Here is a 25,794-nt window from a genome sequence, read left to right on the forward strand (position 1 = left end):
TTAAGAAGAAGTTGCAGATGCTTAGTCTTGATGACTCCTGCTCTCCGAAGGAGCATATCATGAAGATGGAGAACATGAGGGGTGAGCTTGCCTCTCTTGGTCAGATGATATCCTCCGAAGACATGGCTATGATCCTTTTGACTCAACTGCCATCTCCTCGGTTCGATGTCTTCTACACTAGCCTTATCACATCAAGGACCCGCAAGACACTCTTATGGAAGGAGCTTTAACCGCTTACCTTGGAGCATGACGAGCGACTCAAAGAGGTTGGGGCTAGTGGTTCTAGCTCCACCAAGGCATTTACTTCAGATACAGGTGGAGGTAAGAAGAAGAAGGCACAAGCCACGGACAAAAAGTAGGAGAACAAGAAGGATGACAAGAAGGAGAAAAAGCCCAAGTGCCCACATTGTGGGAAGGGCGCTCATCCGAGAAGTGTTGACAAAAGTACCCCCATTTGAAGCCAAAGAAGATGGACTCGAAGGATACGAAGGCTATCCCCGTGACAACAGAGTCTCCCTTTGTGCATGTATTTGCCAAGGAGGATACACCTCTTGCTTCTTCCACTTGGGAGAAGCCTTAGCTCATTGACAATGGGGCCTCTTCTCACATGACCTACAGACAAGATTGGCTTCAAGACCTAAGTGCCAAAGGGGGCACCGTCACCATTGATGACAATTCTACCATTCCCGTTTGCGGAGTGGGGACTATTCCTTTATTGTTGGACAAATAGTCTTCTTCGACCAAAGTTCTCTTTGTACCGGATTTAGATTTTAACCTTTTGTATATTCATGGTCTTACTCGGCTTGGTACTTGCGTGATATTTACACAGGATGCGGGGACAATGGAGGATGCTTCTACAGGTGCCATTCTTTGGACAAGATCCCAAGAGAGTGGGCTTTACATGCTCACATGACACAACCTTAGCCGCGAGGTCTTCCCACAAGCTTGGGCTGCTTTGGCATGCTCGTTATGGTCATTTAAATTTTGACACTATACGATGGGCTTCTCAAAAGAAGATGGTGGAGGGACTTCTTGATTTCCCTCCTATTCACACTTTGTGCCCTAGTTGTGTGAGAGGCAAGCAGCATATGTAGCCTCATCCCCAAGTTGCCACTAGGAGGGCTTTTACCATGCATGAGTTGATTCATACCAACCTTTGTAGATCTATGGCCACGGCCTCCCTTGGGAAGGCCAAGTATTTGATGCTGATTATAGACGACTTTAGTTGCTATGTGTGGCCTTATTTTCTATAGTACAAGAGTGAGGCGTACTCTCATTTCTGCGAGTGTGAGGTGTTTGTGGAGACACTAACTATTTCCAAAGTTCGTGGAATACAAGCAAATCATGGTGGAGAGTTTACTTCTAACCTCTTTTCTCAGTTTTGCATGGATCGCGGCATTGGAATGGAGTATACCCATCCAAATACACCTTCAAAGAATGGTGTGGTGAAGCATGCAAATCGAGCCATACTGGAGATTGCCCAATCAATGTTGAAGCATCTAGATCTTCCTCATACTCTTTAAGGTGAGGCGGTAGCTATTGCGGTTCACATGCACAACCGTTCCCCAATTTTTGCATTACAAGACATGACTCCCTACAAGGATTTCTTTGGTCGCAAGCCCTTTATGTCTCACTTCCGCATCTTTGGATGTGATGCATTTATCCATGTGGACAAGAGGAAGAGGAAGACAAAGAAAGTACAAGCGGCTCATTTTTGTGGGCTACAACACTACTAGAAAGAGCTATTGACTCTATGACCCGCAGACCCAGAAGCTTGAGGTGGGCAGGGATGTGATCTTCAATGAGGTTGCAACCTCCAAGGATCCTATTGATGGTTCTCTTATATGTGATTCTTCGTCATCGGCTCACCCTCCCCCACCCTTTGTCCCTCTACTTCCTTCCAAGTTGCCTCTCAACACCCTTCCTTCGTCTTCAGCTCCTCCCCCTTCACCTTCTCAACCCTCTACTCCGGCTTCCCCACCACCTTTAACAAATGCGACTACTACTTCATCGTCACATACTTCCACCCCTTCAACCTCTCCTCCAAAGTCTTCTAGGGCTAATCAACCGTTAGAGGGGGAGCCTTCTTCAGATGAGGAGGACTTACCTTCCCTTCGTGGGGGGGGTCCCTACCACAAACAGGTACCTTACAGGTACCGGAGACTACTCAACATAGAAACATGGAATGGTCGTTTCAACTTGTAGGAATGGTCTAATGTGTTCCAAACCCTCCGAGGAGGTGAAACGGCTAGGGAACGTTCCCTGTTGTTCCCAAGTCCGTTCCGTGTTTGGAACGGCCGTTCTAGGCCTACTAACCAAAAATTGACATTTTTTCTATTTTTTTCTTCTTACTTGTGTCACACTCCTACCACATGTTCATCCATCTCTATTGCCTAATGTGCATGCACTAATCTCTCTCTCTCTCTCTTCTCTCTCTGGTTGAAGATTCAAAGTATCAAGACAAGCCACAAGCCAATCATAAGTCAATGCAAAGTTCAAATTTGATGCATAATCAACTCTTGCAAATCACAATAAAATTTTAGCCCTATCCTCAATTCCAAGATAATCACCCATTTATATTGTCTAGTTTCAAGGGAAATTGTAATTGAGGCATTTGGGCCAATTTAGGGCAATTTGGAGTTATGGGGGGTAATCAAGTCAATTTTGGGACATTTGGGTCAATTTGGAGCATTGAGGGGTATTCAGGCAATTAGAAGGACATTCAAGGCATTCGGGAATTTGTGGCATTTTTGGGGCGTTGAGAGCAATTTGGGGTAATTTTGGGGCATTTAAGGCAATTTGGGGTGATTTGTAGTATTGGGGAGCTATTGGGGCAATTTGGGTCATGCAAGGAATGGCCAGTTAAGACATGTGTCATTCGCCCTGTTCTTGTTCCCTCACCTTGGGCGTTCCAATCATTCCAAGGGGTCCCATTTCCATTCCCATTCATGTTCCACGTTCCAGGTAACTATGCTACTCAATCTCCGTCACAGCAAGATGAGCCTATTCGGATTCCTCATTGGTACTGACAGCTCATGCACGATTCAAGTGTTTCATGCTTTCCTACTTTTCCTACAAGTCCATGCACGATTCAAGTGTTTCTCGCTTTCTTACTTTTCCTACGAGTCCATGCAGATCAACTCACTTACAAGCCCAGCAGAATTGTTCACTTTGTGTCTCACACGTGTTCTTTAGGAGAGATGGGTTTCTCACGAGTGCTTAAAGGATAGGCTATTGATATTTTCTTTCCCTTGGAATGGAATTCTTTTTACTTCCATAGCTCTTTCCCTCTAACTCCATCCTGTCACATCGTCGCCGTTGCTGCACCTTTTGTAATGTTACGTGGGTCGCCCCATTGTCAAAGAAAATCAAAACATGCTGATTCCTAAATCATGGTGTAGAAAGAGAGAGCTTCACCATTGCTTTGGCAAGAGGAATGGCTTTCATAACGGGTGCAAGGAATGCTTCCATTTGGGACATTTGTGGCTGTAAGAAATGCTAATCTCAGCTTTTTTTTCTCATGCTTGCAATTAGTCCTCTCATGAGACCCATTTGTGGCATTTGTGGCTGTTAGAACTTCTTTTTTCTCGTGCTTGTAATTAGTCCTCTCATGAGACCTTGTGCATTAAGAATTGAGCACTTTTGCCCTTCTTATTAGAAGTGCTTGCATTTAGGACATGTGGCAAAAGTGCTACATTGAATTGAGATACATCTTTCTTTCCTAAATATAATTTGATGTAGGAATATCATTTTATGCTGCATTTTTCATTGTATAGGAATAGCATTTTATGCCATGTTTTCCATAAAACATGCATTGAGCTGATCACTAAGCACATTAGGAATCAAACCAGTTGATGTTTTGAGTCTTTTTAAATTTATTATTTGCATAATGTTTGCTTTCAATCTTTTCAGCTTGTTGTCTATTAGGAAAGTTCCTTGCCATCATAGTTGCCCGAGATGCCGTTTTGAATTTTCCGTTCCAATCCTAAGACGCATTTCGAAACAACTATTTCAGGCAGCCAAGGCTTTTTACCCAATTTTATGACGAGTGCCTAACTTGTTTTCGTCTACACTACATCCTCTTTCTCAGCTAATCACTCTCCTTGGTTGTTTGCTTCCCCCTTTTCACTTCTGCTATCGTTTTCAACCCTAAAACCCTACATCCCTCATCCTTCAATTGTCGAATCCTTTTTCTTTCCTATCCACACTATTTGCAGCTCTTTTCAATCAGATTTGCAGCTGTTTTTCACTGTTTCCAATGAGCAATTTTTCTCTCTTCGTCCTTCACCGTCCACACTAGTTCGAGCTGATTTTTCCCACTTTTGTTGCTGGTTTTCTCTATTTCCAACAAGGTATAAGCCTGATGAAGAATACATTTTGAAGCCACATGTGCATCATTAGCAACTATGGAGCTAGCAATGGCTTGAAGCAGTGGAATGCAACTACTGCCATATAATATGCACGGGGATTGTTTACACAAGGATTATCTTGTCTATATTAGTAGTAAGGATATTGATGATTGCCCTAATGTGCTTGATGATATGTTTGCTAGTTTAGACAATAACGCCTTGTGGTCAGTGTGGCAAATGAGCATGATATTCCACAACAAAGTGCACATCTTATGGTTCCACCTCCTATCATAGGTGGTAGTGCCCCAAAGGGCTATGCATCTATTGAGGGTCCAATTGCTTCACGAACTCCTTTGCTGCATCCTAGGGGTGCGCGAGGTGGTAGTAGCTCATCAACAAGTGCACATACCACTAGATTGGCAAGGGGGTGTTGAAAAGGGAAAATATTACACTAAACCTTCAAAAGCAAGCAAAGGTAGAGGCTACTCATGAGATCATGAGATTGTTTATACAGTGTGTCATCCGTTTCCATGTTACACACACAAAGAAGTGGAAAAGGACCATCAGTCTAATTGGATATGCTTGGGAGAGCCCCACTTACAAGACTTTGCGCGCACACATGAGGCTTTGCCCCACCTATGAGCTTGTTAGAAAGAGAGAAATTATAGAGCTAGAGACGTAACATTTAAAGACTACTTAGCAAAAATATGGATGCTCTATCTTATGTGATGGATGGATAGATGTGAGGAGGAGAGATGTGTATAACATCTCATGTTCTCTTACAAAGGGACCACGTTCTTGTGTACCATAGATGCATCAACAACACAAACAATGATTACAAGTGATTACATCTATAGGCATATTAGGACTGCCATTTTGAAGATTGGTGCAAAAAATGTAGTACAAGGTATCACTGACAATGACAGGCATTGTGTGACTATAGATGCTTTGTTAAAGAGAGAGTTCTCTAAGATCATGTGGACTGGACTCCCTATGAGTCACATGATTTGGATCTACTCATGGAAGATTTAAAGAAGATTGGTTGGATAGATGACCTCTTCAGGAGAGACAGAAGCATAGTAAAATTCGTCACAAAGAGGCCTAGAGTACATACTATATTTAGGGCAAACAATGTTTTCGATCTTTTGAAGCCATTAGCCAACCACTTTGCTTACATGTTTATTGTTATGGAGAGGCTTGTTAGAGCTCGTCGAAGTCTCATGAGACCAGAGTGGGCCATGTGAGATGAGAGGCATCAACCAAAGGCTTTGATATTTTTAGAAATGTCATGGATGAGGCCTATTGGAAATATGCAACTGCATTGGCAAAATCTCTAACTCCCATTTACAGAGTGTTGAGAATCACTGCTATGGAGGATAGTACTCTAGGCCTCTTATACGAATATATGGATAAGGTTGGAGAAACATTGGATAGAAACATCTTCTCCTCTTGAGACAGATAAGTGTATCAATGATGATTCATTCTAATTTCTCTTTTTTAAATCATATCTATTATCTATCATGCTTCATAATTTATACCAATACGTGGATTAACTTTCATGAATGCCATAGGGTGCAAAACATTTGTGCAATGTATTATGTGGAACACAAGATAAAATTGCTTTTACAAACCAAGCTATGTTGTTACACATTGCTTGCATCCCCTTTGGCGTAGCCAGGACTAGAATACAAGTGAGGAGCTTGAAGAGGGGATGCAAGTTTACTTTAATAAGTGGCCTGATAGAGATGTTTCCATCATTACGTAACTTGAGGATCATCTCCTCAAGTTTCATAATCATACCCTTTCATTTGCACACCCCATTGCAAAGTTACGTGATACATAGCTTGTGTCTTGGTGGGAAAAGTATAAAAATTGTGCTCTAACTTTGGTAAGTATGAAAATTATTCTAAAATTTTTCATATTCTTTGTTTTAGGGCTTGAATTTAGCTAATACTTTTTGAATCCTAAATTCTAATTCTAATTTCTAATCTTATTGGAATTTGGCAAAAAATAACGACTATCCATATTCTCTCATAGGATTGTGATAGTGATCTTGCTAAGAGAAATTGGATCACATAGGCTTTGTTTCGTACCAAAGAAAAAAACAAGTTGAAGACTACCCATCTTGAGAGATTGGTTTTTTACCATTGTAACTTGTGCTCAATTGAGGATTCAAGTTACACACTTGAGCAAAGCAAATAAATGTAGATAAGATCCTTCAACAATAGTACTAGTGTTCCTGCTAATGCCTTGAGGAGGACAAGACAAAGAACAAGCCTTTAAAGGATCCTAAGTGACTCTCATTAGATGATAGATCATGATTCATAGACCTGTACTTTGTAGACTTGTTGTTAGATGATCATATTCATGGTTCACTGGAATTTGGATGAGATATTGTGATCACTTGAAACTTGACACTAATACATGATACACCATAGTTGTATTTACTTTCTACGCATTGTTTACTGAGTACTCTCTTTTTTGAGTCTATATGACATAATATGGGTCTATGGCTATTCATTGTTGATGTGAAGATATGTTAGGGTTTGCACTAAGGAAATGCACCATGTACAACCAAGACTGAAACACAAAGACTCAAAGAGAGACAAGAAAAACTCAAACCCTAAACGCAAAACGCAAAAACTCAAAACTCAAACACAGAGAGAAGAAACTTTGAAGTGAATGAATGTAAGAGTGTACAAAATGCCCAAGGGCAAAGCAATGCAGTATCAAAGAGTGGCATCCACCAAAGACGCATACCAAGTCTAGTAACCACCAATCGCAAATTAGAGAGTGCTAAATAATGGAGGGTAACAGGCCAAGTTAGATAATTATCAGACAATAACAGGAGAGGTGTTTGTTGATATAGACTACTTGCTGGACAACAAAAATGCAAGAATTGCAGCAATCGCAAAGAGATGGCAGCAACCTATCACCTAGCACCAAATGCTGAAAACGTAGGCTGATCAAGTGCTATGATGACACAACATATGGAGAACCCCAAACAACAAGGCAATAGCTGAAAACAGGCCACCTAGGATTGGGCTACAATCACTGATGGTGGCTGGACAGCAGATGGTAGGTAGCTATGGCTAAAATCTGCACAATAGAGTGAAAAACCTGCACAAAAGGATGAGGCTGAATGGTGGACAACTTGTCTATTTATAGATGTTGAAGGGAGCCCCAAAAAATAGGGTTTTTGGGAACCATTGAAACTCTCTTGAATCGTGCACCAAATTTGAGTTTTTCATTGATTAAGCATGTTTTGGGGCTGTTTAAAGATGAAAATCAGCTGTAAAGCGGGTTTTAGCTCAACACCCTCTCAAGCCCAAAACTGCACCTAAAAGGGAAGACCTACAATGTTTAAAATTTACCCCCAAGGCGTCCCACCCCAAAGCAGCCAGAGCATCGAACAAAGGGTGCACGTCGACTGCCCAGTGGCCTACCAAGACCACAAAGGCAATGGTTATCTTACTAATGGAGTCCAAGTAGTCACCCCAAAGAGGACGGGGCATTGGACAAAGAGTGCTCATCAACTGCCTAGTGGTACCAAGCCCTACAAAGGCAGATGAAACCATACTGAACTTTTTTTCTTTTTTTCTTTTTCTTTTTTCAAAAGTTAATTTTAGGGTGGCGGTCAATTAAGTAACAATGACCCAAAAGACGGGAGTAGGGATGGTACACCCAACACAGCACAAAAAAAGTATAAGCTTAAGCCTTACCTAACCACTCGAGGATGTCGATGACGAGGGAAAGGTGATGAAGTATCATGTGAAGAAGGATGGTTGTGTATCCTACCGATGCAAATAGCTTAGGATCCATCCAGAAGAACTCTGCACAATGGGATGCATAGTATGCTACATGTTGAAGAATGCTCATATAGCAGGTGCCACTTGGACAATGTCCCTCGTGGGAAAATTGTTCGCTTGTCCAAGCGCCCTATTACAAAGATGATGCAATCATGCAATGCATAGGGAAAGGCACGACAAGGGGGAAGGCCAATGTCGAAGACAAGTGCCGAAACCTGTAGAATACCAAGAAGGACAAGAACCTCCTCTCAACCTGGATGTTGATACAAAGAAGGAAGAGAAGCTTGAGGATGTCGACCTTCATGTGGTGCTGAGAACCATGTGGATGAAAATGATGAAGCATCCTTATTGGAAGAACAAGGCTAGAAGACACCACCGTGATAGCATCAAGAGAGATGCTGCACAATCCAATGTGGGAGGGAAGCCTCCATGCTAGTAGAAGATCAAAATTCCAAGTAGATGGAACCATAAAAGGAACGGCACGCAACTCCTTCTCCAACTCAAGAAGGACTTGTGCAAACTTGAATGTTAGCCCTACACTGAAATACAATACTCTGCAAAAGAGATCAAAATCTACAAGCACAGAGATGAGTAGTGAGATGATCCAAAAACAAAACCGAAAATAAAAGAAAGCAAAGCTAAGTGCAATGCAATGCCACCGTCGCATACAGTGAGGTGGGGAAGGGGTCCTCGAAGGTGCAGTGCATGCCCTAGGAATGGATGCATAAAGTGCAATAGGTGAGTCACTAGCAAACCAATCAGCCAATCCTTCAAGAATAGTAAAGCAGATAGGCTGCTGAGACTCTCCACGTGCAACATATTCAATAGCCCCATTGGACTGGCCAGCCAAATTGAAGATAGTTGCAATAGTCTATAGTGGTTTTCTAGGAGGAAGACCCTAGGCCTTGGAATGACACTCCTCGTCCACATGGCCCAACCTTTGGCATTGCGCGAAACCTAATTTTCTTAGGAATTTGTTACCAAAGGGGTCGTGTTTTTTTTGGTTTCGTCAAAGGAAGTGGTGTCACCCTTGTTTTGGCGTGCCCTCACAACTTGCGAGTTCTTGCCACCGATGGTTTTTCCTCCCAAGGAAAAAGAAACCAACCCTCGCACCTCTGAATGAATGTGTATGGAGGACTTCTTGTGGACTTGATCATACAGCCTTGCATAACACAAGAACTGGACTTTAAACTCATAGAAGATTGGCAATCTAGGTAGTGAGATAATGTGCTAGATAAAATGAAAGTATTTGTCATGTAACTTGTCTAAGAAGAATGTGACCTGATCGCCATCTAACTTCATTAACTCAACATTGGCTATGGAATTATAGGCTCTCCACTCACAAATGTGATCAAAGTGAGCTAATCAAGAGTCCGTCGGCACCAACGACACGGTTCCAAAGTCCCTAAGATTCAAGCACTTGCTATATAAAGTTCGACCAAGTGGTGAAATTGACTCGTTAAAACGTGTCTTATCCGTGAAGACATTCTTGGCCGTTGCAACAAAAGTGGTAGTCCTAGGAACTGGAGAAGGTGTGTAATGGGGATAGAGTAAATAGGGGGGATAAGATGGGGGAGGGAAGTAAGCAATCCCAAAGTGTCCACCATACGTACAAGAAGTGTGAATAGTGGCCCCAAAGGTGGGGCATGGGTGGACTAGGTATGGGCATGGTAATCGCATGAGAAGCCCAAGGTGGAGGGATAGGGACACGGGGAGAAAAGGATAGAAATCCCTGCGTAGGAGTAACTCAAGGGATATGTGATGACACTCCATAAGCAGAGGATGGATATCCTTGCATCTAAAAGGTCGTGTGGGGAGATGTTGAGTGTCTGGGGGTAGTGAGAGGGATGCCCATCACAGCTATCCCAGAATAAAAGGATGTGGTAGAGTGGGGGTATGTGGAAGGTACAATGTTACAAGGTGGCATTTGTTGAGCTAAAATATGCATTACTTGCTGATTAGCCTCTTAAACAGCCCCAAAACACACTAAAAATGCTCTTTTAGAGTAAAATCCTAAAATGGGGAGCGGTTCGAGAGAGTTCAGTGGAAACCTTAAAACGAGGAGCGGTTCAAGAGAGTTTAGTGAAAACCCTAATTTTTGGGACCCTTCCACATCTATAAATAGACAAGCTGCCCCCATTCAACCATCATCCTTGTTTTGTAGGTTACACCAGCCCACACACCCTCTGTTGCTGTTGGCGCCCAATCTCCAGCCTACAGCCCGCCTCCATCTGCTGTCCACCCATCATCGACTGCAGCCACATCATCTTCACCCTGTCCATTGCTGTAGGAGACAGCTCTCAACTGCTGGCGACTGCTCCAAACTGTCCCAAACTACTGTTCAATCTACTGTCCATCATCTCCAGGGTCAGTCAACCTACGTTTTCAGCATTGGAGGCCCTGACACTCTCAGACACTATTTCAGCCTGCTGTTTATAGCAAACTGTGCACAGTTTCCAGCCCCCGATCGGTGGTACACTGCTGCGTTTACCAGTTTCCGGCCTCCAAACTACTGCGTTTTGGTGACTAGCCTGCTGCCATTCACTATTCAGCACTCCTACACTCTGACTAGTGGTCACACACTTGGAATCCGTCTTCGGTAGACATCACACTCCGACGTTGCTCTACCCTTGAGCACACTGTACACTCTTACATTCATTTACAAAATTCATTCACTTCAGAGTTGTGTTCTCTCTCTCCCTTCTTCTGTTTGTGTTTGAGTTTTGAGTTTTGCGTTTAGGATTTGAGTTTTGAGTTTTGCGTTTAGGGTTTGAGTTTTGCCCTCTATGTCTATGTTTGTGTCTTTCTGTTTCTGTCGTGGTCGTACACTATGTGTGTCCTCAGTGCAAACCCTAGTAGTCTTCTTAACAGCATTCCCCCTAACGATGCACCAAGAGGCGGAGTGAATGGAGAGTAGGTAGATGGTGGAATGGAAAAAGAGAAAGTGCTAGGAGTAAAGATGGAAGATCCAATCCCTAGTATGCTTTGTGCAGAAGTGGAGTGTAATCCCAAGTTTTGAATTGAAGATCTGAGTAGATCTGAATACGGAGAAGATATGGGTGGCATGGAGAAATATGGTTTACTTGCTCAAATGAAAAAGATGGTAAAGATATATCTCATAAAGAATATCTACTTTGAGAGCCTCCTCTATTAAAGTTAACATATTGAAAATCATTCGGATTCTCCGCAACAAAAGAAAAAACAAGAGAGGGTTTTGGCTCATATGACTCAAGAGGGTCATACGAACGTGACATAAGGCCTGGTTAAGATAAAGGAGATGGATCGTCAAACGCACCAAATCTCAGGGTCCCTCCAAGATCAAAGAGATGGCCGGTCTCACAATCAATCCAAATGGAGTAGTAGCACTTGTTGGAGGAGTGTAAACCGAATTGTACATGATGCGCAAGTATTTCTCAAACTCTTCATCTATAAGGTTACCAAAACAAGAAGAAAAAGATGGTAAAGGTAAAGATTTGTCTACCTCCCCCTCAAGACCATAATGCCTTCTCAAAGCCTCCAATGATGGAGAAGCCTAATAGGGCGTCATAGGATCCCTTGAAGAAGGTGCCTGAGACATTATGAGTCAGAATTAAGTCGCGTGTGAGTCTCACACAAAGACTAGCCTCCACAATCTCCACAATATACTCTTTAGAAAAGAACCAACGCTGATACTGTATGAAGATATGCTAGGGTTTGCACCGAGGAAACACAGTATATATGACCAAGATTGAAACACAAAGACTTAGAGAGACTCAAGAGACAAGCAAAACTCAAATCTTAAACGCAAAATGCAAAAACTCAAAACTGAAACACAGAGAGAAGAAACTCTGAAGTGAATAAATGATGTAAATGAATGTAAGAGTGTACAAATGAATGTAAGAGTTAACAGAATGCCGCCCAAAGGCACAGCAATGCAATGTCAAAGAGAAACGTCCACCAGAGACAGATCCCGAGTGCAGTAACGATCAGTTGGAGATGAGAGTGTGCTAAATGATGAAGGGCAACAAGCCAAGTCAGAGAACTATTAGGCAACAACAAAAGAGGTGTTTGTTGATGTAGATGGCCTGCTAAACAGCAAAAGCGCAAATACTACAGCACTTGCCTAGTGGGAGAGATGATAGTAGCCTGTCACCAAGCACCAGATGCTGAAAACGCAAGCTGACCAAGTACTATGATTATGTAGCACATGGACACATCCAAATAGTAAGGCAATGGCTAAAAACAGACCACCTAGGGCTAGATAGTGATGGGCTGCAGCCAATGACAGCCAGACAACATATAGTAGGTGGCTGTGGCTGAAATCTGCATGGTAGAGTGAGAAACCTGCAGAAAAGGATGAGAATGAATGGCAGGCAGCTTGTTTATTTATAGATGTTGAAGGGTGCCCCCAAAAAATAGGGTTTTGGGAGACCATTGAAACTCTCTCAAACTGCGCATCAAATTCGAGTTTTCCATTAATTAAGCGTGTTTTAGGGCTGTTTAAAAATGCTAACCAGCTGTAAAGTGTGTTTTAGCTCAATAGTTGAGTCTTCAATCTGGACATCTATCATCATCATTCATGGGCTGTAGCAAACTAGAACCTTTTATATTGAGTTCTAAATCTTGATCTCGAAAAAAATTTTGAAGTCATGGATTATGATTTTATAGTCCTACCGCCTGCCTATCTTAAATCTTTGGTAGAATTATGTATACTTGTCAAATCTCTTCTAAAGTTACATACTCTATATTGTTGAGAAAGTAGGTGTTTTGGTATAGAGGTTCAACATATATATAGTATTACCCCTTTATATGTGTCTAATATTAAAATATTCCTAAAAATAGACATAAAATCCATTTCATTGTTTTGTCCTCAATCCGAAACGTTGTTTCACAACTACGAATCGTGTTTTTGTTTCGCCATTTCTGAAACTCTAAGCAACTATGCTTGACATATGCCCCTTATGCTCACAAATGAAACAATTATTTGCAACCGTAAATTCTTTGCACTGAGCAGCATTTTTCCATGTCCTTCCTTGTTGTTTTTGCCACTTTTCAAACCTATTTACAGATCTTCCCTTTTTATCAACCTTGAAAATCTACTTTGATGTCTTATCTTCGTCACCCTTGAAGTCCGAAGACTTTCCATATAGCAAAGCATCAGCACTACATGCTGTTTGGATGAGTGTAAAGTGCTAATTACAATGATCTTGATGCAACCCACAATAGTACTTTTCAATCTGCGCAAAAGGGGGGACAGCACAATAAGAAGTAAGAGGTAGCAACATCTCCCAAAACTTATTGTTAATAGTTCCAAATTTTGGCATTGTGATGCATTGAAATTATGCCATGCGATCAAGGGGAGAACATAATAAAAAGTAACCAGCAGCAACACCTCCCAAAACTTCATGTTATACTACTCCAAATTTTTGCATTGTGATGCATTGAAGTTATGCCATATGGTAATTACATCAATTTCAAAGGTACTCGTCAACCATGTAGAAGCAAGTTGATGGTGCTTTACCTTGCATCAAAATTATGCACCACCACTACAATGCATTCCCTTTTAGAAATGTGGTTGCCTTTTAGATGTTTGAAGACTCGATGAAGTTGCCCCTTGAGTAGACTATATCAAATTATTGAATGAAAGTCCACGCTTTCAATTTATCACGTGCCCCACTAAAAGCTTCGAACTTTACTCATTTACCACCCTCATCATAATCCTTTGCTGTGCCAAGTTATCGTAAGCAAGTAGAAAAAGGGTGCACTTATTATTCCAACATTTTGACCAGCATTAAATGGTGCATTCACATAGCCAACAGCTGTCCCACGAGTCCCAAGCATACCAAGCTGCATAGATGAATTATCAAGCATGTCACTGTGTCCCTTGCAAGCATCATGCCAACATTGCTATACATTGGGTTATGCATTTCACTTTAAGCCATTGCTTGGAAATTTGATCCACCTCCAAAATACCTAGGGTGACCCACATTGGCATGCATCCCTTGCTGTCCATAACCCATTGGATTGGCACTTCCAAGTTGGCCTTGCATTTGCACCAATTGCTCCATCAATACCAATTGTCTTTGCTCATTATCAATATTGGGAACATCATGAGGCTGTTTTGGCTCTTCCTTCGGTGCATCTTCTTATCCCAAAGCACGAGAGGATGACTTGCTCTTCTTGCCTTTGTTGTCCTTCCTTCAAGAATTCAAGAATCAACTAAACCAAGGATCCTTTGCTAATTTAGCAAAGATATCAGTTGCTATCCTCAATCAATCTTTGAACTAGTCATGAGATTCTTCATCTTCTTATTGGTCAAAGAAAGACCTACAACCTAGTGGAGGTTTCGAGGCAAGTACAATCAGAGGTAAAGTTTCCATATGCTTATTGGCGAAGCTTCAACATAATTTCACGAATAGATGCAAAGTGGATGGAAGAGGATGACTTGGCAGACCATCCTCAATTGTTGCAACTTTACCTAGATGCCTTTTAATTACAACCAACTTCAGTTTGGGCTCAATTGGGTTTAGTGAAGCAAGGGTCTGGAGTATTGCTTGATACTCAAGGGGAAGGTAGCACTTCCGCTCCTCTAGTTGTGGATAGCTCTTGTATATAGTGGATCTAAAATGTATTCAGCATACATCTGAGGTACTGTGCTAACAGTATGTCTGCCATGGGGTCACTACTCAGTGTACTAGTCACTATGAGATGCACGTAGATGAGTATGAGTTTCACTTAAGCACTGAAACTATACTTTTGCATCAGCTTATGATCAATTTGAACTTTGGCATGAATTTACCTCAATTTTGAGACAAAAATTCTAATCAGTTTTTGATCAGTTTGAAATCCATTTATAGTCACTTTTGAGATCAATTTTGCATCAGCTATTGCATTGATAGCTGGTCACTTTTTGCAATGAGTTTGTAATCAATTTGGGGTCACATTTTCAGCAATTTGTGATCAGTTCTCAGATCAATAAGTGATCAATTTATGATCAAACTATGCTCAATTTTCAAGGGTTTACAACTGGTTCCATGGATAGCAACATATTAGTACATGCCATTGACAATTTTAGCCATGGTTTATGCTGAAAATATGCTTTACAGTGGTTTTGTTGAGAAACATGAATTATAGATGTATCCAATCGGTTTCTAGCAACAATTCTAGACTGATTTTCAGTTTTATGTTATGTATGTGCTGGCTAGAATTTTTCAGCTAGTTTGGGACATATGGAACAGTTGGACAACAATGACCAATGTTGTGACTGTGATGCCTTATAGAACTTCCAATGCAATGTACTTTTCCTTTGGCACAATGCAATGCAATCAAGGACGATTGCAAGGTTTTCAAGGGGAAGGTCTATCACCGGGATGTGAAATTTTAAAATGCTTTAAACTTGCTTTGATTAAGTTATTAACCAAATGTGCAAGGTTGTTTAGCACATGTGATCCACATGGCACTTATTTCATGGTAATAAGCCAAGGACCCCAAGGATGCAATGGGTTTCAAAGGCAAAAGTTGTAATAAGTTATGCCTAACAAGTACTAGGTGGAACTTGGTGTCAGATTTGGATCTAGACCAATTTATTGGCCACTAATCTCAATGGTGACATTAAAGACTAGACATGGAAGACAATTTGGCACAGCCAATTTAATTATTAGCTGGTAAAATTAATCTCTTAAGCATTAGAATAATTATTAAATTAATTTTCAGAATATTAAACTTACCTATGCAAGTGGAAAAAACGTTTTTAGGAGCTGGTGGAAGTCTATTCCAACCATTGTGAGAGACAAGAAGGCTATTGGAGAGCCCATTGTGAAAGAATAGGAGATTATTAGAGAGTAAGAAGATGCTGTGATGTGATTTGCAACCATATGGATCAATCCTATAGCAAGTGATAGCAATTTGGAGCCTTCTAGGAGCAAGTGACAACAACCCAAGGTTCTTCTAGTGCAAGTGACAACATGCAGGAGGGAGCAGCAGTCTTTCTAATGGTCATAAGCTATAGGTGATAAGTTCCATGGTTGTTTGCGCAAGGCAACAGCAGTTTTTTAGTGTTTCTTACGATGTGCCTCTCTATAGCATTCTCTCTCATCCCCCAACCATCTCTCAAGTTCAAAATTGAGGACTTGGGGCTTAAATTCCAGCACTTGAAATTAAGGAATTTCAAAGAGATTCAAGAGACTGACCAGTCAATATCAAATTTGGGGCTGAATTTGTCTTTCAAGGAGCACAGTGAATGCCAATCCCTGAGCAAACCAAGAGGCAAATTGGTTTAGTGGCTTGTTGGTCAGTTTTGACAGCAAAGAGGCACTTGGATTAGCAGAGGAGATCAAAGGATCTCAATTGTATTCCTTCCATTTGCAATATAAGATAAAGAAATACCTCAAGGCACACCAATTTGGGGCCAACCAGGTGTCCAATGTCCAACATTAAACTAGTAAAGTGTGCATTTTCAGTTCATGAGAATTTTATGCTTGTTGTAATTAATACTTAATCAGGTTATTTACCACCCTGTTGGAGAAGGAAGTCTGGTTTCAGTCTTCAACATCAAGAGGCCTAGAAGGACCTACATTTTAGTCTATACTAACATTTTCAGCTTGTTGCCCATGTTGAGCGCCTTATCCAAGATCAAGCAATGCATTTTCCCCTTTATTTTGAGAATTTTGGACTAAGAGGTATCTCATCATTGCTACGTAATCCCATCTCACTATATGAAAACATTCTTAATGTAATGCTCAATTAACTATAGTTTCAACACTAAAGCGATACTTATGGCTTCTAATCAGGTCCCACATGCCTACCAAATCAAGGGAGTTGATGATATCCTGGCAATAGAAGGATGGCACCAGCCTTGCTTCTCCAAAAGGGTAATAATGAACCAGCAAGCATAAAATTCAAATAAACTGAAAAATACAAATGTTACCAATTGATCTTGGATAGTAGACTCTAGTTGGCCCCAAAACTAGCACCCCTTGTGGTATTTCTTTAACTTCTATTAAAATTGGCTGAAGCGCACTAAGATTGAGCTTCGATCTTGTTAAATTTCCAATGTCTCTTGCTGTCATAAATGACCAGCAAGCCTTCAAACTAATTTGCCCCTTGATCTAACAAGGGATCGGCCTACAATTGGCCCTTGGCTGGTCAAAATGAATAGCAACTTCAATTGGGATGGCTGGCCTCTTGAAATCTCTGGCACTTCCTCAAATTCCAACTCTTGATTCCAAGTACTACACCTTCCATATTCTAGTATGGTGTGTCAAGGATGTGAAATTTTATTGCATTGCTTAGCATTTAATTAAAAGTTCATCAAATATGCGAATGTTACTTGCTGATGTGAAGTGCAAATTAATTATTTCACATTGTGCAATCCAAGACCGCGAGAAATCAATTGATGCCAAAGACAAAAGTTATAATAAGTTATGTCTAACAGGCACTAGGTGATACCTGGTGTTAGATTTTGGCCTAGACCAATTTATTGGCCACTAAAGTCAATGGTGACATTAGAGACTAGGTACTAATTGATTAATTAATGCCAGTCTAAGGGCTAATAATTGCTCAAGGATACTTGAAAGACAAATTGGCTAATGGAATTTTTTTTTGGATACTAGAATAATTATTAAGTTAATTTTCAGAATTAATATTCTAAAAATTAATCTAGTAAGCTAGATAATGCTGAAAAATGGAATTAGAAGGCTATCACTTGCCAAAACTTGCGCATACAAGTGGGAGAACCATTTTGGGGGGGTTGATGGAAGTCTATTCCAGTCATTGTGAGAGAAGAGGAGGTTGTTGGAGAGGGAGAAGAGGCTGCTAAACACTTCCACAGCATTGAAGGCTTACACAAGAGCTAAAAACATCTGTTTGAAGGCCTATAACAGCAGATGAAAGCCCTAGAAGGGCCAAAATAGGCAAATGACAACAGTTGAAGGCTGGTGACAGCCATTTTGGGCTCCCAGACTGAAGATGACTACAGGTTGAGACTCTCTTGACTAGGGCATCAACAAATTGGAGATGATTTTCACGAAGAAAATCAAAAATTTCTCTTTATAGCATTCTCTCTCATTCTCCAACCAATTCTCAAGTCCCTCAGTATTTTCTAGCAGTTTGAGTCATCAAAGGAAGAGATTTCAATCAATTTTTATTGTGAACCCTAATTTATCGCAAAATTTAGGGTTTTGACAACTACCTCGAGATGTGTACTCAAAATTGAAGACCTCCTAAGACTTGAATACATTGCTGAAATTGAAAACTTTCAAGGAGATTCAAGAGGCCTACCAGCCAATTTCAATTTGGGACTAAATTTATCTCGCAAGGAGCAAGGTGAAGGCCCATTCCCCAAGCAAACCAAGGGGCATATTGGTTTGAAGGCTTACAAGTTATTAACGACAGTAAGTAGGACTTGGATTAGCTAAGGGGATCTATGAATCTCAATTGTACTCCATCCATTCGTAATAAAATATAAAGAATTACTGAAAGAGGCACCAATTTTGGGGCCAATAGACTGTCCATTGTCCAAGAATTAAGAGCTAAAGTTAGCATTTCAATTTCCGTTTATTAATTGCTTGCTGCAAATACTGTTAAATCAAGTTATTACCACCCTATCCGAGGAGGAAGGCTGGTTTCACACAAGACTCAAGGTGGCTGATAAAACCTAATTTCTACTATGAGGGTTTGTAGCAGCTAGTGCTCCTCCTATCCACCATTACTGGCTGAATCCAAATGAAGAGTGCTGAGAGGAGAGAAAATTTCAATCATTTGTCACGTCAGAAACGGCTGGAATTTGCTATTACCTGACTCCATGCTCATAACAATCACATGTTGATTGCCCTACCATGATGATGAATCTCATGCCACAACACATACAACAAGGCATAAAATAGGATATCAAAGCAAACAAAGCAATTACAAACACATAGCTTTATTAGAATAACCTAGACGTACGAACAAACAGTTATAAACACGCAGCTCTATACCGAAGATTAATTTCTCACTTCCCAATCCTTCGAGAGTATAGACATAGCATAAGCGTGTAGCACAAGGTTGAAACTTGATGAGCATCTGGCAGGTCAAAAGGGTGGAGCTCATGGGTGGCCAATGCAACAGCCAAACCTTATCCAACCAACACAACAATTGAACCCAAACAGCCATCTATAAAATTATCGAAACAACCAAGACATTTACCACAAGTGGATGAGCCTTCAATAGAAGGAAACAGTTTCTCCTCATAATCAAGGTCCTCCCAATGCATAGAAAAGCCAAGGCATGGAGGAGAGGTTGATAGTCATCTTACTAGTGAGCAGAATGAGTCTTTGCAAGGCAGTGCAGGGTTGGGCTCAGAAGTTGGAGTTCTGAAGTGTTGGCCAATGAGCACCACAACTTTGTGGCATAGTCCAACTTCTTCTAAAGCAATGCCATGCTGCTCGTTGGACCTGGCATTTGTATAAAGGCCAGCACATTGACAAATAAATGTTCTAGCTGAGTCATCCCTATTAGACTGGATATATACACTAAAACCAACATGTTGCCATAATTTTGCAACCAATATGTCAATTGTTGCACAGCAGCTTGTGAAAGATCAAATTTCATAGTACAGAGACACAAACAAAGAGCGTGCATGCGCGAGAGAGACGGACAGACTCAATGAATCTCAAAAAATTCAAGCTGTACATGGTAGACTGGTCAGCTCTTCAAGTTCTAAAGGTAAGCAAAAGCTCACAAAAACAGATGTCAATTACCAATCTGGCTATCACCTTGTATTAAAACTCATCATAATGATAGTGCAACCTTCTTCATGTTTAGACCCCTAACATGCCATTGCACAACAAGCTGAAACTACTAGTGCAAGATAATAGTAGAGTCCCAAATTTTCTTGTCTAGATCTAACATTGTACTCTGAATGGTAAGAACCCAAAGGAAAAAAATATATTTCACACCTCATGTTAGAAGATAAGGATGCAAGAACAAAATGAACTTAGGTAGGACGCGACCTTAATGAGGAATGTAGGGATTCTCAACTTTGAAACCATCCATTCCCCCTCCCTATCTTACACAAATGCATGTCTACATTTACAATACTAAGGCCAAACCAGATTATTTGTTACCCACAGAACTCTACTGAGGAAGTTTAACGTACTCATGAAGTATAGCTTTTCACAATATAAGCTAGCTGTCAACAGAGCACATTGCAGGAAACAAAACCAGCTTAGGTTCATCTTCTAACGACTCCAGAACAACAAGTGCCAAAAGATGGTTGTCAGGGCACTGTAAAACTGCAAATAGATAATCAATGACTGAACTCACCAAAGTGATATGAGTTGCAGTTGAAACCGGCCTGTCCATACATCGAGTTAGCCAGCCAGAGTCATACCTTCTGAAGCCCTATTAGACTTTATACATTACAGTCCAAGTCGAAGCCTTGGCACTACATGCCAGCAACTTGAGCAACCCCCTCCTTTTCAGCTGACAATTGGGTTTCATGATTATGCCTATCAGTTCTTTCATTTTGAAGAGTCTCATCAACTTCATCTTGTGCATTGATAATGCCCAGAATTTCATTTTTCAGATGGTAGGAACCTTTGTAAAAGGACCACAGAATGTGAGACATGTTTTCTTGTGGAGAGAGGGTAGGAGTCTCTTCCAACTGCCTTGATAGTTTCTCCTTACACCCACGTTTCACCATTGTAGCCAATTCTTTGAGGATAACCTCATGCTTTGGCATCCAATTCTTCGGCAAAGGAGTCAACTCAACTGGTGGAGACGTGGAACTCCTCATGAACAAAATAGGTGGAATTTCCCCTTCCACAAATCCTTTCTTCATCATACGTTTGTAATGTTCTGAAAGGCCTTTCTTATCTTTTATAGGCCTACTGAGATCCCCAGTACTGACTTTGTAAACCTGAGCCCTAGAGCGAAGCTTATACTTTGCAGCATACATTTTGCAAAGAGATGAGCGAAGGATATACTGGCAAAACATAGTAGCTTTCTTCCGATTGTCTGCATACTTGAACCACTCTGCTAGATGCAACAGAATATTGTTGATTTGAGCATTACTTATGGATTGTGGAGCATGAAATAAGCGAAAACAAGGTTGGGCATCAACCTGCCCCTTCAAAAACCCTGTCTTTCGAAAGTGAGCCATGCAAGCTTCTAAGCTCATGGTCATAGAAAGAGCACTACCCTCCACCTTTTCCCTAATAACTTTTCCTTCAGGAGATGTTCGTCGAACCATCGTTTGAACAAGTCTTCGACAAATAATATGATCAAGAAATGTAATCCCTTTCTTGACATGTATTAGCTTGAAGACGTCCGCATTAAGCTTCAGTTTGAGCTCTATTTCACAGAACTCAATAATATTTTTCCGCATTTCAGCAGCATCAAACTTTGAGCCACGCATGGCAACCAAAAACTGTGTACCAAATCGAATGAAATCCATCCTCCGTGTTTTTATGGCACCATGAGCAGCAGGAACAAACTGAATAGACGAATCACCTTCTGCTCGGACTTCTTCCTCATTGTTCCATATTGAATCCGAGGTGCTAACCTTTAGAAACTCTCTCATCCTTTCTTCCATCCACTTGTCCAGCTGGTCAAAGTAAACATTTAAGAGCAGGGAGCTCAAAACACCACAGCAGCCCCAACTAGGAGACTTCTCCAGCTCTTTCGGCACAAAGCCAAAAAAGCTTTCGAGCCAATAAGGATCAGGCTTTGCACCTTCTTCCATTACCTTTTTCTTCCATTCCCTCTTGTTCCTGGGCTTCACTGGCTTTGGAAGGGGTGGGGGGGGCTCTGTCATAACGCCTGCTTTGATTAAGCTGAGAACTCTCTTATCTTTGACAACATTGAAGAGAGCTCTCATTAGAAGCCCAGGCCTAACAGAGTTGAGGGAGCTGCTAACATCTCCCTTAAAATACCAAAGGTAGCCGGGAAATGATCGCCTGATTGTGCGTAGAGCTGTGTGGGCATCTCTTCCAGGCCTATAGCCATGTGACTTTGGCGAAAACCGGGCCTCAAAGATTGGCTCTAAGATCATGAGCAGGACTTCCTGTAGAATTCTGTCTTGAAATATGGGAGATGCATGAATCCTTGCCAGATACTTCTCCCTCCTCGTTGATCCCATTTCATCGATGATATCCTTCTCTTTGGGAGAGATTATGTAAATTTTGCCATAACCTCCCCAAGTATACTCACGATCCAAAACTGCTCGACTAAGATTTTGAAGATTGTACAGCAATGTCCTGTCATGAGAACAGTTTGCTGGATATGAACCCAAGACCTCCTGACAAACCTTTTGATAGGCTGTGACCCACAGCTCCATTTTTTCCAAAAGACCTGTTAGATCTTCAATGCACTTATCCGTATTCCTGAAGCAACTAATCCACCAGTCACTGCATACCTTTGTGCCATCGAGCTTGGGCCTTCCTGCATTCTGGTAGTTGAAACGCGGAACTATGACCTGCGATGAAGTATTGTGCATGACGCCTGGTGAGAATCTCTTGATGATGCCCTGTGGTGTGCTATTGAGGTTGGGACCTAACCTGTCTTGCAAGGAAGCACTAGTGCTGCTGCTGCTACGGCTGTTGTTACTGTGGGAATGCAAACCGCCACCGCTGCTGCTTGATAGAGAGCCATGCGGCGACAGAGGCCTGCCATCCAGTACGAACGCATCCCTGTTGCTGTTCGAGAGTGAGATGGCCTCGCTGCTGCAACATCTGAAACATTGCCAGGAGGCCGAAGAAGATTCAATCTGCAGAAAATGCACATTCCTCCCGGGGAAAAAGAAGGACAAGAGCGGTTTGTGACTTAGGGGAGGGCTGCTACGCCGAGCTAGCCGTAGGAGGTGGAGATGGCAATTGAGCATATCTGCTAGCAAGGCGAGGGGTGCCGCGGCCACAAACAAGGAGGCCTCCCCTCCATGGCTGCGGTGCTTCAGCGGCGTAAAACAGCCCCCAAAGCCAGGACCACCTAGGGATTAAGGGAGGTTTTGCACACAGCAGCCCTGGTTAGCATCAGACACATGGCTAGAGGCGACAGTTTTTAGATTTTAGGCTGGTCGAATTACCACCTAGAGGAGCGTTTAGAGCACCTTGTCAGGCGTCTTTATCTGTCCCATGAGAAGCCAGGTTCGATTAGCCTTGTAAGGGACCAACTTACTTAGTAAGCCAACCCTTTGTGTCTGTGTGAGTGAAGCCAAGTTCGATTCTAAGGCACTCACATTAGAAAAAGGGATCAACTAGTGGATTTGGCTTTGTTTCCATATGAAGCGATTTATGAAAGCACTTTGAGGATACAAGATAAACTAACAAAAATGGCATCACATTTGTTTAAAAATAACAAGCATGTGAGCACGCCTAATCGTGTGAGAGAGTGTTGGGGGACAAACCTAATTTCTAAAGGCAAATTTGATGCTTATTTGGGGGACATATTTGCTTTAGCGATAAGGGGTGCCTTGGTATCTTGATAATATGTTCGTGATATTTGCAATACAATTTTGAGTATGTCCCTATCCCCTATGTGGATCGATTTCTACGACAACTTAGTAACAAAGCTTTTCATTGGTTTGATCTCTTTGCAAGAGGATTGGAAGCATCTCCCTAAGAAAGTTGACATAAGGTGCTGGGGAACATGTTGAAAGTATTGGATCATTTAGAGGCTTCTAGATGTATGTTACCATTCAAATAAATGTTAAAACTTTTAAAATTCATTTATGTGCCATCCAAATCTCTTTATAAAGCAAAAGAGCGCTCCTCTAAGGCCTTCCAAGCTGAAAAGTTGGGAGACACTTAAATTGGGATGCCTTGATATCTCAATCACATATTCTTGATAGTTGTAAAATAATTTGGAGTATGTCCCTTTGTCCCATGCAAGTTAATTACTTCTACAACTTGGCAACAAAGTTTTCCATTGGTACATAACACAATTTGAAGTATATACTCATGCAAGTCAATCGATACCATAACTTGGTCATACAATTTTCCATTGATCTAATTAGATTATATGCTAACTTGGAGTTACATCCCCACATGTGCCAATCAACATGCACCCATGTAGGTCAATTGATTGACCTACATTGTGGACTTGGTGTATTAGTTCAATGACCATCCATACCAACCTAGGTAATCCCAACCTTGAACTCACATACAAAAAGTTTGTGAAGAGCAAAGAGAATGTAGTGTAGAGGAAAGAAAACATGACAACAACACAAGCTTAGATGAGAACCACCAATAGCCGAATGGCACATCATTGTTTACTTGCTTTAGATGAGAACCACCAAGAACTTCTACCTATTCGAAGACTTGCATGTCGAGTGAGAAAGGATAAGCACAATAGAAGTTGGGTGAGGAATGGGTAACATTGGAGGGACAAGATCTTGCTAAGCTACCATCTACAAAAAGGAATAACGATCATTAGAATTATCTATTGTAGAAACAATAAAATGCAATTCACTTATTGCTTCTTTACTTGATTAACCTTTTTACTACAAATAGTGATTGTGGGTTGGTTGGGGTCTCCTTGATAGTTAGTTTCCTTTGTCAGAAGGAGTTGGACACATGAGAATAACTTGTTGAAAAGGATACAGACTTCTGAGCTTGTGGACTCGGGTGAAGTGCATGTGGAGTTTTTTGAGCAACAAATTCCAACCGCCCAAATTTCAAAAATCAAACATCATGCCTTCTTTTAGGATTAATGAGTCATGCTAAAACCCCCCCCCACCTTTGACAATACTTATATAAGCATATCCCATGAGAGGGAGAAGGCATCTTCTTCATCATCACATCATGCTTCTCTACTACAATGAAAGGAAGAAGAGACTCAGAGGGAGAGAGGTTGATCCTCATCTTCTCTTCATCATCATCACCTCATCATTCACAACATCAACATCCTTCTATCCCTAGCATTGTCCCATGTTGATCTACTTCTTAGCAAGTATATAAAAGCTTAATAACTTATCATTGGGACGTCATGCTTATAAGCTCGTAAGCCCCCTTCACATGTTGAAGGACATATAGACTTGCTAAATCTTTATGCTTGTACTTGACCCCATTTTGCATTAGCAAAATCCATGGTAAGGATCCAAATATATTCGCGCCATTGTAACCTTAAGTAGAAGTCACATCAACTTACCACTTTTCATCCACCACAAGGTGGTTATCGAGTGGAAGATTCTTAAGCATTTTAGAAGGAGTATTGAAAGATCAAGACCATTATCATGAATGCAAAGAGAATAATAGATATTGGAAAGGACCCCATCACTAAAGAAGATCCTAAGAGGAAACAACTCTCAATGTAACCAATGATCAAATGGAGCCCAACAATAATGACTAGTTTCTTTAATAAGAATTTATCGCTTAAAGAGTAAATTCGAGCTATAGTCTAGGATCGATGATTCAAAATCCATCATAAATTTTCATAAAATTAAGGTGACGATACATTAACATAGATTATCTTGCCATGAGGAAATTGAGAAAAACCTCATACTAAATTGGATGTTCCATTCTAGACAATGATAAATTTTTACACTTGTAATACTTCCACGCAATTAAAAATTAGTTGGTTAGTTCGAAAGTTAGTTAGTCAATTAACAAGCTAGTAAGGTTCCTAACTAAATTAAAAACTAATTAACATTGATAACTAACAATTTTTATTTAATTAAAAAT

General features: G+C 41.1%; 1 protein-coding gene across 2 annotated transcripts in view; it reads right to left on the reverse strand.

Moving 5' to 3' along the window:
- LOC148011011 (Intron maturase, type II family protein) overlaps positions 1 to 23,255 on the reverse strand; it is a 39,244-nt gene extending 15,989 nt beyond the window's left edge. Inside the window, exons 1-2 of one of the 2 annotated variants that reach the window (XM_087671506.1) lie at positions 22,675 to 22,814; positions 20,441 to 22,592 (exon numbers count right to left, since the gene is read on the reverse strand). In XM_087671506.1, coding sequence (XP_087527632.1) covers positions 20,562 to 22,454 — 1,893 coding nt within the window. In that variant the 5' untranslated portion in view covers positions 22,455 to 22,592; positions 22,675 to 22,814 and the 3' untranslated portion in view covers positions 20,441 to 20,561. Of the gene's footprint in view, positions 1 to 20,440 lie in introns of both variants that reach the window. The other variant, XM_087671505.1, reaches the window with a different exon arrangement.
- Between the last annotated feature and the right edge of the window lie 2,539 nt (positions 23,256 to 25,794).

Source organism: Lygodium microphyllum, chromosome 29, assembly GCF_053477565.2.
Source record: "Lygodium microphyllum isolate KBCC chromosome 29, Lygodium_microphyllum_v1.1.10, whole genome shotgun sequence".
NCBI lineage: Eukaryota > Viridiplantae > Streptophyta > Polypodiopsida > Schizaeales > Lygodiaceae > Lygodium > Lygodium microphyllum.